The 15,778-nt window shown below is 34.3% G+C and overlaps 1 protein-coding gene across 9 annotated transcripts in view; it reads left to right on the forward strand.

Moving 5' to 3' along the window:
• The window catches only part of LOC112058620 (mitogen-activated protein kinase-binding protein 1), a 134,309-nt gene that overhangs the window by 34,613 nt on the left and 83,918 nt on the right, over positions 1-15,778 (forward strand). For 5 of the 9 annotated variants that reach the window (XM_024099533.2, XM_024099528.2, XM_024099534.2 and 2 more), the window contains exon 2: positions 1,904-2,514. In XM_024099533.2, the coding sequence (XP_023955301.2) occupies positions 2,374-2,514 (141 nt within the window). In that variant the 5' untranslated portion in view covers positions 1,904-2,373. Of the gene's footprint in view, positions 1-1,903; positions 2,515-5,271; positions 5,541-15,778 lie in introns of those variants that run through there. The other 4 variants (XM_024099530.2, XM_024099529.2, XM_052882736.1 and 1 more) reach the window with 2 other exon arrangements.

Raw genomic sequence — 15,778 nt, forward strand, 5'->3', positions numbered from 1 at the left:
TTTGTAAAAGTATGGAACATAACTAATATGAAATTCGCGGTGTTTGTTACCAAACTCATCTTGGAAACGTATGGACCGATTTTTATGAAATATTGTATGCGGTAGGTCTGAGTATCGGTTAACATATATTTCTCTCATACCCCTAATTGTTTTATTATGATTTAGTATGAAAAATACATGCAACTTCAGCCTTTCACGATCAACCCTTACTTTTTAACAGTGATAAGGCAAAAAAAAGTTTGCCGAGTCAGCTAGTTATGGCATGGCATGGCAAATCTACATTTGACCAAGAAAGTCAAAGTCGTAATCTTTAATTTTTTTTAATATGACGGACGTACGTACAGACAGACACGCGAGTCCTTTAGGGTTCCGTTTTTGTTCTGAACCCTAAAAACCGAAACTTCAATTGAAACCGAACCGAAACAGAAACTTAAAACCACAATCTGAAAGGCAGATTCCGATGGGAGTAAGAGTAACGTGTCCCTAGGTAATTAAAAACCACTTTATTTTAAACATAAACTATATTAAAGTTCTTATATTTTAAGAAAAATAAAAGTATGATAAAGTGGTTATAAATATTCCGTATTTGCAAAACACAAAGAAACTTGTTTTCATACGTATTCCAGTTATTAAGCAATATAAGAATTTTTCAGAGAGTCATAATAAAATACTTTTGACATTTTTAATGCAAATTCACAGCCACACCTCAATGAAATCCATACTAATATTAAATATGGGAAAGTAAGTCTGTTTGTTACATTTTCACGGCTTAACTGATCCGATTTGGATGGAATTTGGTATAGAGATACGTTGGACCTTGGAACGAAACATAGGCTACTTCCATATCCATGGTTACCGCGGGATTTGTATAAAACTGAATTTCAGGCGAACGGAGTCGCGGGCTTCTGCTAAGTTAATCATAATTATTATTACTGGAATATTCAACAGAGGTTATTCCTACTATTACTTATCATTACACAAGAGCTTTCACTAGGTACCTTTATGGATAAACAGGTATCTACACTAATATTTTAAAGAAGAAAGTTTTTTTTTGTTTGTTAGTGAATCACACTAATATTATAAAGGCGAAAGTTTGTGTGTGTGTGTATTTGGTCCTCCCTTGCGCTGCGGTTACTGAAGCGTTTTGGCTGAAGTTTTGAATGAAGATAGATTTTTCTCTGGATTAACACATAGGCATAGGCTACTTTCATACCGGAAAAATCGATGGTTGCCGCAGGATTTGTGAAAAACTGAATTCCACGCGAAGTCGTGGGCGTCCGCTAGTAGTCTCATAAACTACTGGACCAACTTTAACAATAATTCTTACGCCAATAGAAAGCTACATTTATATATTTTGCAATCGTATTTCCCCGGTAAAGAAAACTACGCGGATGAAACCGGTGTCCGCTACTTGATTAAATACCGAATTATAAAAAAAAATACATTATAATATGTATTTCTTTTTCAAACCGCCTTTATTTACATATCATCAGAATACTATTATTTTTTTCTTACAAAGAAAAGAAGATGTAGGTCTACCTCGATAAGAAAAATAAAAAATGAGATATTTTCATATTGATTCCATTTCAACTTATTAAAATGCGTAATAAAATTCCAAGGTGATTCATATTTCAAAAAGTTCACGGTTAACTTGTAATCTAAATTCGTTTTCCTTTGTTATTCCTAGATTGTACTTGCTTTCTTTATTAATGTAGATTCAAAGATTTCATCTCAGGTAGTAGACCTAAAGTATGTAAACCAAAAGGCATATGGCAATTTATCGGAAAAGCCTTGATCTTCGATAAAATTTAATCGTACGATTTATGGTATTATTATTCGACGAACCTGTCCCATTCACATTAGTTTGTCAATTATTATAATGATATGTCTGTCTCATTCTCAGGTACAGCCAGAAGAAAGAGAAAGCGTTCGTTCGTCTCGCCAAACCAAATTGCAGAATGCGATTCGCCGTTGCCGTGTGAGCGCGTCGTTTTAGTTGTGATAAAAATAAAACGTTTTGCTATAATTATAAGTGAAAAGTGTTTTAAACAGTGATTTTAGTGCTCGATACGTAGTTTAGTGATTTTACAAGTGTCGAAAACGTCGCATTCCGTTCCTAATACGCTCAAATACGTTTACGCTAACGTCGATCTCAAATCGGGAAATATTTAACGAAAAAAAAAAAACAGTTCCTCATAATGGCTAGTGACTTACATTTAATACGTCCATACAGTGAATTGAAGTGTTTTTACAAGTGAATATAAAAAAGTGTTTTGCTAGTTATTTTGTTGTAGTTTCGCAATGGGAAATTGATTTGTTCGCGCGGTTAGTGTGCAACGCCATCTGTTGTCGAGTGGTGATGTTAACTTGACAATGGAGGCCGGTTTCATACCGGTGCAGGCGGGGAATGTAGGCGGGGCAGTTCCGCCGCCCGCCGTGATGGCGCCACCGGCCAACGTTGTCCGCGCTCCGGGGTTGAAACGCGGAAAAATGGAGGAGGCTATTTCCGATCGGGTGAGTTATTATTTTATAAATTCCAAGCTTTTAGGTACATGTACGTGACTTGGTTTTCGTGTCGGTTTTGGAATTGTTATTTTCCTGGTACAAAATGTACCTACTCCTTTATTTTATGTATGTTCCTAAAATGAAGTCTACTTGAGCAATTAGTACATGTTCACGAAACTTTAATTAAAAATTTTTTTTATGTACAAATATTATATATTAGGTGAAAATTAATTTAACTTATAATAAAGATTTATTATAACAAAAGATAAAGAAGAAGAAAGACAAAAGGTAGTGTACCTATGCTATGTCTTTCACTAAGGTCCATTGAAATACCTTAAATAATAATAATATTTATAATTGAAGTACCTAGGTACTAAAATTATATCAAAATTTATTTAGCAATTTAGACGCAATAATAGATATGATTATTTTTGAAACGAATATCTTAGCAATTCCATGGATTCACGAGTCCATCGCGTGATAGAGAGAAAAACTTCGAGCAGAGTCCTGAACTTGTGACCAGTGGATGTAGGGTTAAGAAATTTCTTGACAATCGATTAACACTCCCCTTCTCCTATAGTGTTGTTCTCTCTACCTAGCTACTAGCCAAGATCCTACTAGAGCAGCTTAGAATATAAGACTACCTTCGCCGACCTGTCTACCGAATGATTTTTTTTATATCAAATTAAATAGGATATCAATGGGTTTCCTAAAAATATCAGTCAAAGATTTATTAAACTTGCCCATTTTACATTGTTAAGGTGAAATGGTTCCTTAGAATTTTTCTCTTGAAAGATAAAAACGTGAAGCCAAAGTCTGTAGGCGTTTGGTATTAGCGAGGGCTCTTCAACGTATGCTTATAGTGGTCAACTTGTGAACGTTCTAGAGGCTTGTTAGGTATTTAGCTAAAGCGAATCTTAGTTTTAATTTTTGAGACATCTTTAAAAAAATAGTTTAGTCGCGCTTATAGACGTACAATTTTAACTGCGCAGTTTTTACTGTACAGTTTTATCTAATTGAAATGTCAATAAAAATTATTAGAAAAAACTGTACAGCAAAAATTGACGGACGCGACACACTGACGATTTAACTGAACAGTTCGACTGTTCATTTAAAACTGCACGTCTGTTGCACGAGTTAGTTTAAACATTTAGGTTTTAAAACGGTCAAAGCTGTCCAATATTACACACATTGGTGTATCACCTTAAACGGAAAATGAGAAGTATAAAAATATTATAAATAAAATTATAATCATTCATAGACAATATACTTATGCAGTGTGTGACCCGTATATCGGCCGTGGCTAGTTGCCACATTACCGGCAAAGACGTACCGCCATGCGATTTAGCGTTCCGGTATGAAACCGTCAGAGGTATGGGTAGAACTACCTTGTACCTCTTCCAAGTAAACTCGCTTCCATCTTAGACTGCATTATCACTAACAGTGGAATCTCTAGACGTTGTGGGGGCGCCCCGAGAGGATCTTTCACCCGGTGAGTGTCGAATTTCAATTCTATGTGTTTGAGAATTCGACACTCAGCGGGTGAATAGTCCCTTGACCATTGATGCCCCTGCAACGTCTATGAATTCCACTGTTAGCCATCAGGTGAGATCGCAGTGAAGGGCTTGCTTGTCATTAAATAAAATAAAAAGAAGATATTATAGGTTTGCGTGTAGTGGATGATCGACAAACGTATTTGTAGTGATGTGTGTATTGTAAAAAAAATAAGTTGTACACACTAATTTTTTTTTTTAGTGGTTAGCTGTGGTGTACAAAAGCATCAAAGGCAAACAGACTTCCAAAAGTAGACGATAAATCGTTTCACAAGGGGCCGTTTATTGCCCACATACCAATAATACGGATGAACGCAATCGGCTTCGCACCTATTTGTTACGTGAAGGTCGCGGTGTATTTATTGTAGTGTCATTTTTAATGTTAGAGCAAATGATTAATCATTTAACTATGCAGAGGAAATTAGATGTCTCGCGGTAATAAAAAAAATCTAAATTTTTGGGATCATCAGCTGATGTTGAGCTGAAAATCTAAATTACCTTGCTGTCCACGCAGGTTAAGTACTTTCATAGTACATACATTGCATTGCCTTTTGCATCCATTAACTTGAGGCAATATTCATGGCATTGTAATTTAAACTAAACGGAGCTACGGAGCAGCAGCAATAACGCTGCCTTATATAAAATTTTACTGTGATAGGCGGACAGACGAACACGCGAGTGATAGTCACAAGGGTTTCGTTTTTGTACATACATTCGGAACCCTAAAAAGCACTGCGAATTTTTAAATTTGTTGGCTCATTGGTCTAGCGGTAAGTATATGTTGGTTCGGATCATGAGACGCAGGATTCGAGTCCTGGGTCGGGCTATAAAATACTTTTCTTAAATAGGTTTTCTTTCTTCTAAAATTTTTTTAGTAGAAAATCCTTAACCCTGAGATAAGAATATGGTAGTGTTACACCGCCATGCCTCAAAGAGCATGTTAAGCCATCGGCCTCGGTTATTTTCATGATAGCAGTCAAAGAAATTAACGTTAAGCTCGCCAAGCCGCATTGGAGCAGCTCTTCTATTGAAGCCTAGTCCTTTTATAAAAAAGGCTATATTGGGGATGATGAAAATAGTTCTAGATAATGGAAAATAACCAGATAATAGCAGCAAATGCATAACAACAAATGAAATGTAAATCAGGCTTAAAACATAACTCCATAATAAGTTAAACTCCCACTGGCTGAATCTAGCGGTGTACCACTCGACTCAGTGTAACAAGGTGCGCCGCGCGCGCCACACGGGTGCCACACATTTGAAAATAATTGCTCCATGCGAGTAGTTTGAAAATCGAATCGAAAAATCCCTCTCAAGAATCCAATCGCTCGTAACTCATCTTACGAACCGAATCGGACACAGTTATCGAATTCGTAATTCGGATGCGTGATCATCAGTGCGGTAGTGTTTTGTGACAGTGTCCCAAAAGTTGATACCCGCTGGTTTTGCAGTGTAGTGCAACTGTTTTGTCGTATGGAATCGGTTTGTTTCTTATTGTTTCGTCATTTCTTTAGTTTATAAACAATGGTGAGAGGTAGGATTGAGATGCGAAAGGTTCTTGGATCAATTGAGATTTCGAGCTGCACTAATAACGCAATCTGGTACATGTTCTTACAAAAAGAAATAAGGTTTTTTTTTAAATAACAGAACCCCGCGGTTTCTTCCGCGTAGTTTTCATTTCTGTGGAAATACGGGGATGAAATATATCCTATGTTACCTAGAATTCCACTGGTGAAAGAATTTCTCAAATCTGTCCAGTTGTTTCATTGCAAACAAACAAATCTTCCCTCTTTTATTATATTTGTATAGAATATAGCTATATATATAATTTGAATTAGGTACCGACTTTGGTAGAAGCTAAAACTTTTCCTTAAGAAGCAAAAAATGGAGAGGCATATATAATTATTATTATTCTTAAGAGAGTCAATTACATACATACTTACCTTCAGATCTTGTTTGAAAACATTGTTTTTTGTTTAAGTTGCTGGGTATTTCCGTATTATCAGAACCACAATCATCCATATTTAATCAGAATCACGATTCAGACAGAAATCAGTCGTACATAAATATTTGGATGAAATTAGCGACACTGGAAATTGTTATTAATTTGGATTAACTCATAAAACCAGTTTAAAATTAAGTATGTTTTCATTCACACATTTATCTCAGATACAAATTAAAGGACTTTAACAGGTTAAGGTTAAACATGGAGCCAAATAGCTTTTGTATTCCGTTTTTGGATTGGTTGGCATTCAATCCAATGTATAAATTGCACTGCCTAATGCCTACTTTACTGGTCTTCCCAGTGCTTACCCAGACCAATATACTGTTCACGCCACTGTACAGAAAGGGGCGTATAAACATGGCGAATGAGTTTTATCTCGTGGGTCAAATACTTAGTGGATAGGTCATATTAATATTCGATAACCCGGTTTCTCGTGGTAGATATTGAATTTTTCAACATAGGTATTATTAATGACATTGAAATTTAATAGTTACTCGTAGTCCACTATCTAAGTTTTTTTATGATGTACTTACCTATCGTGGAATTGTCACCGATATATTCTGTTTTGCGGGAATAGCCATCATGTGTGGAATTCGGTTATTTGCGTACATTTTTTTTCTCGTGACCGATCTTAGAGGAAGAAAGCATGAAGTCTGTATGTAACAAGCTTAGGTTGATCTATGTCATAAAAGTCAGAAAAATCACTCCATTTGTTTCTAGTGAAGTTATAGTTAATTTTATTTATTTAATTTATAGAAAAGTAGAACCTATTCTGTTCTGTTCCAAACATAATGAAACAAATAAAAAATTTCATAACATATTCTATATAAAAGTAATTAATTCATACTATCCATATTAATATTATAAATGCGAAAGTGTGTCTGTCTGTCTGTTACCTTTTCATTTCTGAACCGATTTGAATTAAATTTGGAGATAAATCGGGCCTTGAAGCAGAACATAGGCTACTTTTCATGCCAGAAAATCCATGGTTTCCACGGAATTTGTAATAAACAGAATTTCACGCGAACGGAATCGCGGGCGTCCTCTAGTCCTTAATATTAATAACCTGAACGGTATACAGTCGCTGGTTTATCGGTTAAACGCGGTTTGTCTAATGTAATTAGGAATTAAACTATACGCGTACACGAATTTAGACTTTAACATGTCACACTTAAGGTGGTAATTTCCTCGAGCTTTAAATCATAATTTCGCAGCGTTATAAAATAGATCATTTTCGCTCAAGATACAAGTTTTAAGATCGGTTCACACTGAGGAGACACGTTTTCTTATCTTGTTACTACACTGTGATTTATGTTGTGTTGCGGTAGTTTTCGTGCGAATAAACTGTAAATCTTGTAGTAACTGTAGCTTGAAATAATTGGATTGATTATTATTTAATAATTGTTTTTTATTAATAATACCAACTTGTCGAGTGTTTGATTTTCTCTTGCAATGTTGATAAAGTAAATTTCGTACCGCAACGGAGATTATGAGGACTATTAGCTTTGTATCTTCGAATGAATCGACTCATATATGTGTAATAATGATCGAACTTCACTAAGTTCGTTTGTCTCATATAGTTTTTCTACATTTGAAAGTCTGTTTAGGTCTGGCTGTAAGGTGTACTGATTAGCTAACCTGTGCAAAGCCAAAGAGACAAAAAAAAGGTGTACATACTGACTAGCGTTTGACAGTGGACAGTTGACAGACAGCGCGTTACTGTATAAAACTGAAGAAACGTTTTTCAACGAATCCTTTATGTGCGAGCTACAGACTGAGCACTGATCACTATTAACTGTACAGTTTTCTTAAATGATTTTTATTGCAAATTCGATTAGATAAAACTGTACAGATAAAACTGCGCAGTTGAAATGGAAGGTCTGTAACCCGCATATACAAACGCGATCGTCTGTCATATGACTTTCCGGAATAGATCGATTCGTTTTTGCCAGCAAACAATATTGATATTTTATACATACATTATATACATTACACAATAACATTAGAAATTGGAAATGATATATTTGCGACAAAAAGATTTTCTTCAAGTAAATACACATCGATGTACCAAAAATCATCAAAATCTGTTCAATTGTTTAGCCATGAATAGCTAACAGCTGAGGTATAGACTATTTTTCGCATTTATTAATATGGATTACTTAAACCCTGAAAGATACTTGTTCCTACTAATAATGATAAGTTTCATATTTAAGTAATTAATTTTAGACAGATTAGCAGTAGGCACCAGTAATTTATTCCGTAGAGCGCACCGCAATTACCCTGAATAGAATTATGCATGAAAAATGAATTTAAAATCGTGTTCCTGTTTCACGTTTTAACCACCCACTTGACTCTACCCTCTCTAGACGACAAGGGGGACTACGCGCCCATTTGCATTTTGTATTTTATAACCGACGAGCGACCCGCCTCAGCTTCGCAAAGGTGCTATGTTGATATTACGAGTAATATGGGCCAATGTGGAGTGACTTATAATATTATTACGATTTGTCTATAATACAGGATATCATTCCATTCAATTCCTCCTCTTCAATCACTATCTATTGCTGAAAACGGAATTAAAATCCACTGAATAGTTTAAAAAATCTAAGTGAACATACATCGGAAGCGACTACATTTTATACTATGTAATGATTATAACCACGGAACATAGAAAACGCTAAAGCTAACGGTTTGTGATGGTAATCGACTATGAAATTACCTGAAGATTTCAATCTTCCAAAACCAGCACAATCCAAAATTGTCTACCGTACCTCCTTATGGTAGGAGCATAGACTGACTTTTCATAAAATGAGGTATGTCTGGCTACCGCAGGCTCTTCCACAACAATATATCCTGAGGATGCTTCGGTTTCGGAGTGAAACGTAGAATTTTTCGTTTTTTCGGATGTGGGTGACGTTGACGCTTGGATTATTATCGAAGAAAGGTAAAATAAATAAATTGTTCCCTATAATGGATACTAAATACCTGCAGTTTTTTTTAACTGTACAGTCGAACTGTTCAGTTAAATCGGCCGTGTGTAGTCTCTGTTAAGTTTTTACTGTACAGTTTTATCTAATGATTTTGATTGAAATTTCAATTAAATAAAACTGTACAGTTAAAACTGCACAATTAAAACTGAAGATCTGAAAGAAATATAAATCTTGAAGAATTTAATGTTAATATTCAGTCAGTTTATCTTTCTGTAACTAGCTTTATGTAGTCAGTTAGAGCCACAATGAAACAATACGATGTTTCTGAGCAAATACCGATAACGTTCGCAAATATTTTACGGTTGAAAGAGGCCACGAAAATAAATCTGTGATGTAAAATAGTTATAGTTGAAAAATCTAGCTAAACTAAACTAAACTGCAATAGTTTAGTATATTATAAGTATAAAGTAGATTATGATATCGAGCGGGTTGCAGGGAGCCACTGAATGCAGGTGGCTCAATAATGTGTGTGACACTGTTGGACATCCTTACAAGAAGGATGTCCAACAGTGGACGTCGATCGGCTGATAATGATTATTAGTAGACCTTATTCTCATCTAAAGAGATAAAAGAATTGTAATTAAGATAAAATAATTGAATATATCAAAGCAAAGCGTGGTATCACTTGATATTACACTTTGCGTCATTGACCGTCTAGTCCTTATAATTACAGTGGAAGAATAAAAAACATATTAACAGAATTAGTTTTATATGTTCATTATTCAATATCAATAAGTACTGTAGAATAAAATGAAGTATATAATAAAAAGAACAAAGTTCTTTTTAGAATAAAAAGAACAAAGTTCGTTCAAAATAATATGATGCAACTTAATTCACTGTTTTTACAAAGCTATGATTTCCGGGTGATTCTAAGGGTGGACATATGTATTTATATTTAAAAAGCCGGTATCACGTAATCTGTCTGCTTCTGTGGTATTGCAGAGGTTATCTCTTATCATTAGGTGACCCGATTGCTTGTAATTTGCTATTGCTGAATTGTGTTTGCAAGGCATAGGAGGCTGTTTCTATAACTACAAGGCCGAAACGGAATAACCGTGACAAAATTGGGTCGTTGAATTAAATAATATATTAAATACAGCGTTATCGTGGGGACATTCCTCAACCAGTGGGCTTTAATAAACTAGTAGGTTGATGTTTTGGTGTGGCTAAGGTCGGGCCTACCATTAGGTGTGTATTAGTTATACGATGATGTATTACTATTTTACGACTCACTAATGGCATCAGCTTTGTGTGGGATATTCGCATCGATGGCCTACTTTTTGACGAAGTCGTTTGCCAAAAAAATTGGCTTTTTATTGGATACGACCTTTTCTACTAGCTTATTCATAAATCGTTGCACTGGGTATCTGATTTTATTTGCTTTTATACTTATTATGTACATGGGATTATTGTTTTAGCTTTTCATATATTTTACTAGTTAATATATTTATTTAAATATCACGTGTCTCAATCGGTGAAGGAAAACATCGCGAGGAAACCTGTTCACCAGAAAATTTTCTTAATTTTCTGCGTGTGTGAAGTCTGCCAATCCGTATTGGGCCAGCGTGGTGGACTAAGGCCTAACCTAACCTAACCTAACCTAACCTAACCCCTCTCATTCTGAGAGAAGACTCGAGCTCAGCAGTGAGCCGAATATGGGTTGATAACGATGATATTTATAATATAATAGCATGAGAAATCCTAATTTTTTGACCAGACATCCATACAGGCCTTCAGTTTATACCTACATTTGGTGTCAGATTGTTGCAGGTGTAGCGCTTAATTTTAGCTTGCTAACTTCAGTAGTTTTAATCTAATCGGAAGACTTCTATGTTGTATGGTTCAATAAATTCATCATAACAAATAATAAATAATTGATCAATGATCATCATATCTTTAATTTTTCATCCGATTTAAATAAAAACTTGTCTTCCGTCCATTAGTTGCTATAAACCGGACTTATCATTTATGTATAATCTAAATGTACATATATATCTGATATGTATGTAAGTAATTACCTAAAGATGTCATCACTTTCCGTTTCAGTTAAATAAAAAAAATACCCGTTGAAGGTGACGATGTTAAGGCAAAACGCACAATTAATGGCGTCTGAATGACTTCCTAAGCACCATAATTAGAGCTAGACTTGTGTTTGCACTTAGAATGCGTACAGTGATTACTGCCTTATATAGATCTGTTTGTTTGTGTTATACGGAAGAATTAATGAACTCCCTTGTTGAATTGTAAAGTACATGACTTTACTTTGTACTAACTAATTCAGTTGGTTAAGTCGTCAAGTAGAATAGAATATGCACTGTTGTTTTTTAATCGGGAGGTATTGGGGACACATAACAAAGGAATAAGTTGTCTTGGTAGCTTCGACCTCAATGATTTATCTTAATTACTAGTTGTTCAGAATTCGTATTAAAGCAATGTTTTAGAGCAACACTGTAGAAATAAGTCAATGCTAATGACATTGCCATATCCTGAATAAAATGTACTTGGGTTTTAAGTCTCGTTTGCCTTTAATGCGAATCCTACGTCTGATTAATTGTCCTACAAAATCTACTGATGATGATGAAATGATTGTTTTGGTAATTTCGAGATAATCCCATATGTGTCTTTTGAGTAGCTTCTACATCATGAGTTAATTGGTTTGGTGTTTAGTTTCGTGTAAAAGACAGTCAAATAACTTATTCTACGTATGGTAAAGTTGTTATCTCGTATTCGCTTGGCTGTCTACACTACATCTGAGAGAATCAGCCGCACAGATCTTTATGCGTTCCGGCTGCGATTTACGATTGCTAAATGTTTTTAGAACTACTGTATTTTCTATATGTACGACGATTTCGGAATACGTGTTTTCTCTATTCCTATCGACTTAATAATCAAGTGTGAATGATTGATTATATTTGTATGTTTATTTGTGCAAGTGACGATTTTCTCTATTACCAAAACATGTCAAGTTCGATTCAAAAAATTCTTGTAACATTTGTTTATATCGGTTAGTTTCTGTCTCATTATTCCAATACAGTATCTTTTTACCTGAGAAGATATCACCAGTTAAGGTCTCTATCTATCTATCTATCTATCTATCTATCTATCTATCTATCTGTAGTTCTATTTTATAACGACATATTTATAATTTTATATTGTGTTGTGAGTCTCGAATTCGTCTCCATCTCTCTGTCTAACACGATACAAAAAAATACCAATCAAGTTAAAAACCTCCTCCTTTTTAAAGTCGGTTAAAAATAGAGACATACAAAAGTCATACTATCAAGTTATAAAAACGTCGTTACAAAATAACGCTACCACAGAATATGGTGCTACTGGAATAGTAACTTTTGGACTTTGAAGTCACTTCTGAAAACCTTTCACGGTTTTCTTGTAGTAAGAGCATATTAATAAGTATACGAGTATGTAGTTGTTATAACCTAAGCATCGGTAAGTGATAAAATTATATAAGACATTATGAGCAGGTGCTCATTTAAATATTTCAAGCTACGTTAGCCCCGTAATATAATCCATTATTTCCAAGCGCCAACAAGTATTAATTTAATAGCACTGCGTACTGCGAAGCCAGCTAGCTATGAATATGATGTCATTTGTTGTGATGTTTATAACGGGCATATCCTAAGTATTGATATGAAGGCTATGGAGATTTCTCTGTTGTCAAACATTACTGTTACTGGGGATTAATGTAATATTATTTACTGATTTCCTTTTAGTAATGCTGAACAGTTTTTGAACGACTTCATAAGACACATCTGTTGCTGTTAAATACAATATTATATATTATATAATGTAATGTATATTGTAATGTCCACTATCTTCTCTATTTTTTAAGTACTTACAAATTTTTCAGCCGAATTTTGATAATTTGTAGTCAGTGTCCCCTTAAAAATATAATAGTTTCGATTATAACTTTTGTACTCGCATGTACTCTATTAAATACATTTGTTGTAGGTACGAATATGTATAGTCAAAGTACATAATATTTTATTATCCGCAACGCGTTAGTAACTGCACGCAAAAAATTAAATAATATAATTATAACTTGATACGCGCAAAAAATATCATACCTTTTGTATGTAATAAGGATATGGATTGATGTTATTTATTATTCTCATTAAAAATAAAACATTGTAGATTCTGTATTCATAGTAAAGAGAATTTCAAGCTTAATTTGCAAAAACAATTTGAGTAAGCCAAATTGGACGATACAGAAATGAAAATCGACATCTTGGCAATCGCACAAAAAATTATTTCATTTGAACGGTACAATACGATATGAAGTGAAAAGTTTTAATTAACGTCAATTTTACTCTTATTTCTAGCTAGTCTTTCCCTAATACATACCAGTATATAACCATTAAAACCTTGTTTATTGTTTTATTTTGTTGGTATAGCAATAGATAGACAAAGGCATAGAGCGTAAGGGAACTTTATTTAAAGAAGTATTTACGAGTAATACTTAGAGCCGGGATAGGCCAGCGTGGTGGACTATTAATTTAACCCTTCTCATTCTGAGCAGAGACTTGTGCTCAACAGTGAATAAGTTGTTAATGATGATGATGGTGATATAGAAGGATGAAGTAGAAAACAATTTGTTTGCCTTCGTTAAGTCTACATCTGCCTACATATTGCAAGAAACGCTTAAAATAAATTAAAATGTAGCAAAAAGTAAAATATACTCCACGTATTAATCACCGCACGTGGGTTATCAGATAAAACAAACGCAATAAAGTTCTCGTCTCCCCAGATATCCATAGCAATGATCTAACCCCACTTATCTCAATTTGTTTACAGCTCCACCATTTTATACGATGTTTCCTGTTAAACGAAGGAAGGTCGGCGTTGAGGATGGAAAAAAATGAGTTTTAAAATTGGCTATGCGTCTTTGTGCATGTGGGATTTTACCTTATTTTTAGGATGAAAATAAGAAGATAGTTCTTAGTAACGTTCGACGCTATTTCAACTCTTATCTTAACTCTATACTTCTATGCTAATATTATAAAGAAGTAAAGCTTGTGGTATTTTAATCTACAATTCTTTTGTCACTAGAAAACAACGTTATTTGTAAGTGTTCGTGAATGTGTGGCTATATTTCATCCCCGTATTCCCAAAGGAACGGGAACTGCGAGGGTGAAACCGCGGGGCGTTGGTTGTCTCAAATAAATACCAAATAAAAAATATCTTGCTAAAACTCTACAAAAACATGCCTACTGAATCAAAGAAAGTCAAACTTAACGAATATTAGAACGGAAAGTCAGTGTTTTCGCAAAATGAAGTAGACGTAGAACGCTTGTACCTACTGAATTGACTGCTAAACATAATAAGTATAATTTTACTTACTTGAGTAAGAACGCAAAACCCCATTCTAAACTATGTGTTAGAACAACTAAAAAGTAGTCCGCGTTCACGCAAGAGAAGCACCAGACCGCGACGTGTGAAGACAGTGAGTTATGCTGTTATGCACTGTGTAGTTCCCGCCTCGCAACTAGAGGCCGTCTGCAAGGTCGCCAGTTTGATGCTACCAAAGCTATAGACAATAAGTAGAGTAATTGACAATGGGTTAATCGTAAACATTTAAAAAAATAAGTTTATTAAAAATCGTTTCTTAGACTACGTCATATTACGAGTATCTATCTGCTTGCAAATTTTCAGTGCTAACCCATTTTCAATACTTTACTGTTGTTTGTTGCGGTTAATAAATAACGGCTGCCTTTACATTTGGCCTTGCAAGGTCTCCATTTTAATTTGCTCCCATGGTTTTTATTAAGAAAAATATTGACAATACATATATTATGAGGAGTTAATCTCGAATGCTTAAAGCACCTAATAAAATATAAGAGCTAAAGGCTAACCGTGGTTTAACGTTTCTTTGCTTACACAAAGTTTGAAGATGTTATAAAACTTACCACTGCACTAATAACTTAAATTTCATAGGGCAAAGTTTCAAGAAGTTTTTTTCTCTTTTCACAAATTAGTATTTGTTGAAAGCAGTACTTATTGTTTAAAAAATAGCACATAGTTTCTAAAATTTACTCTCAGTCGTGAGTGATTTTAGAAATGAGTAATTTATTCCTGAATACATTGCAGTTCAGTGTTTTCACAGAGAATTAACCTTACATCAAGTTATTATTCTGCATTTAGTTTTCGAGTTTCCTGCATGATGAATACGTATTTCCATTGAATTTCTCGCCGGCTCTTCGTTTAACATTCTGTGATAGATTCGTTACATCATATTCTAATGAGGTCTACTCGAGAGGCATGTCGAGACTTCATTCCGTCTTAATTATACGTTTTGATGCCTGAAGCATTTGAATAATTTGCTCGCTGGGTACCTGTTTGCTTCTAATGAATTCCCGATATCGAGAATTTCTCGTACCTGACTACAGTTTCTAGTAAATTTTCAATTTGATTTGATTCGAAATTACTTGGAAATTGTAAAAGGACTTATATAATTTAGTAACCAACTCTCAGATTAACTATATAAAATCTCAGATTAACTAAATATGAATTTATTGACCTTGACTTCATGAGTTTTTTTATCAATTTCTTATATACATATATTAGAAACAAAGTATCGTTATTTATTATTGCTTCATAATGCCAATTGTATGATTGTTCTACGCCATTGTCATGTATTGTTAAAGAATATATTAATGGTATTCTTAAAACAGGTTTTTCCTTAACTTATAAACTTATATGAAAAACTT

The sequence above is a fragment of the Bicyclus anynana genome, chromosome 8 (genome assembly GCF_947172395.1).
Source record: "Bicyclus anynana chromosome 8, ilBicAnyn1.1, whole genome shotgun sequence".
NCBI classification, from domain to species: Eukaryota; Metazoa; Arthropoda; class Insecta; order Lepidoptera; family Nymphalidae; genus Bicyclus; species Bicyclus anynana.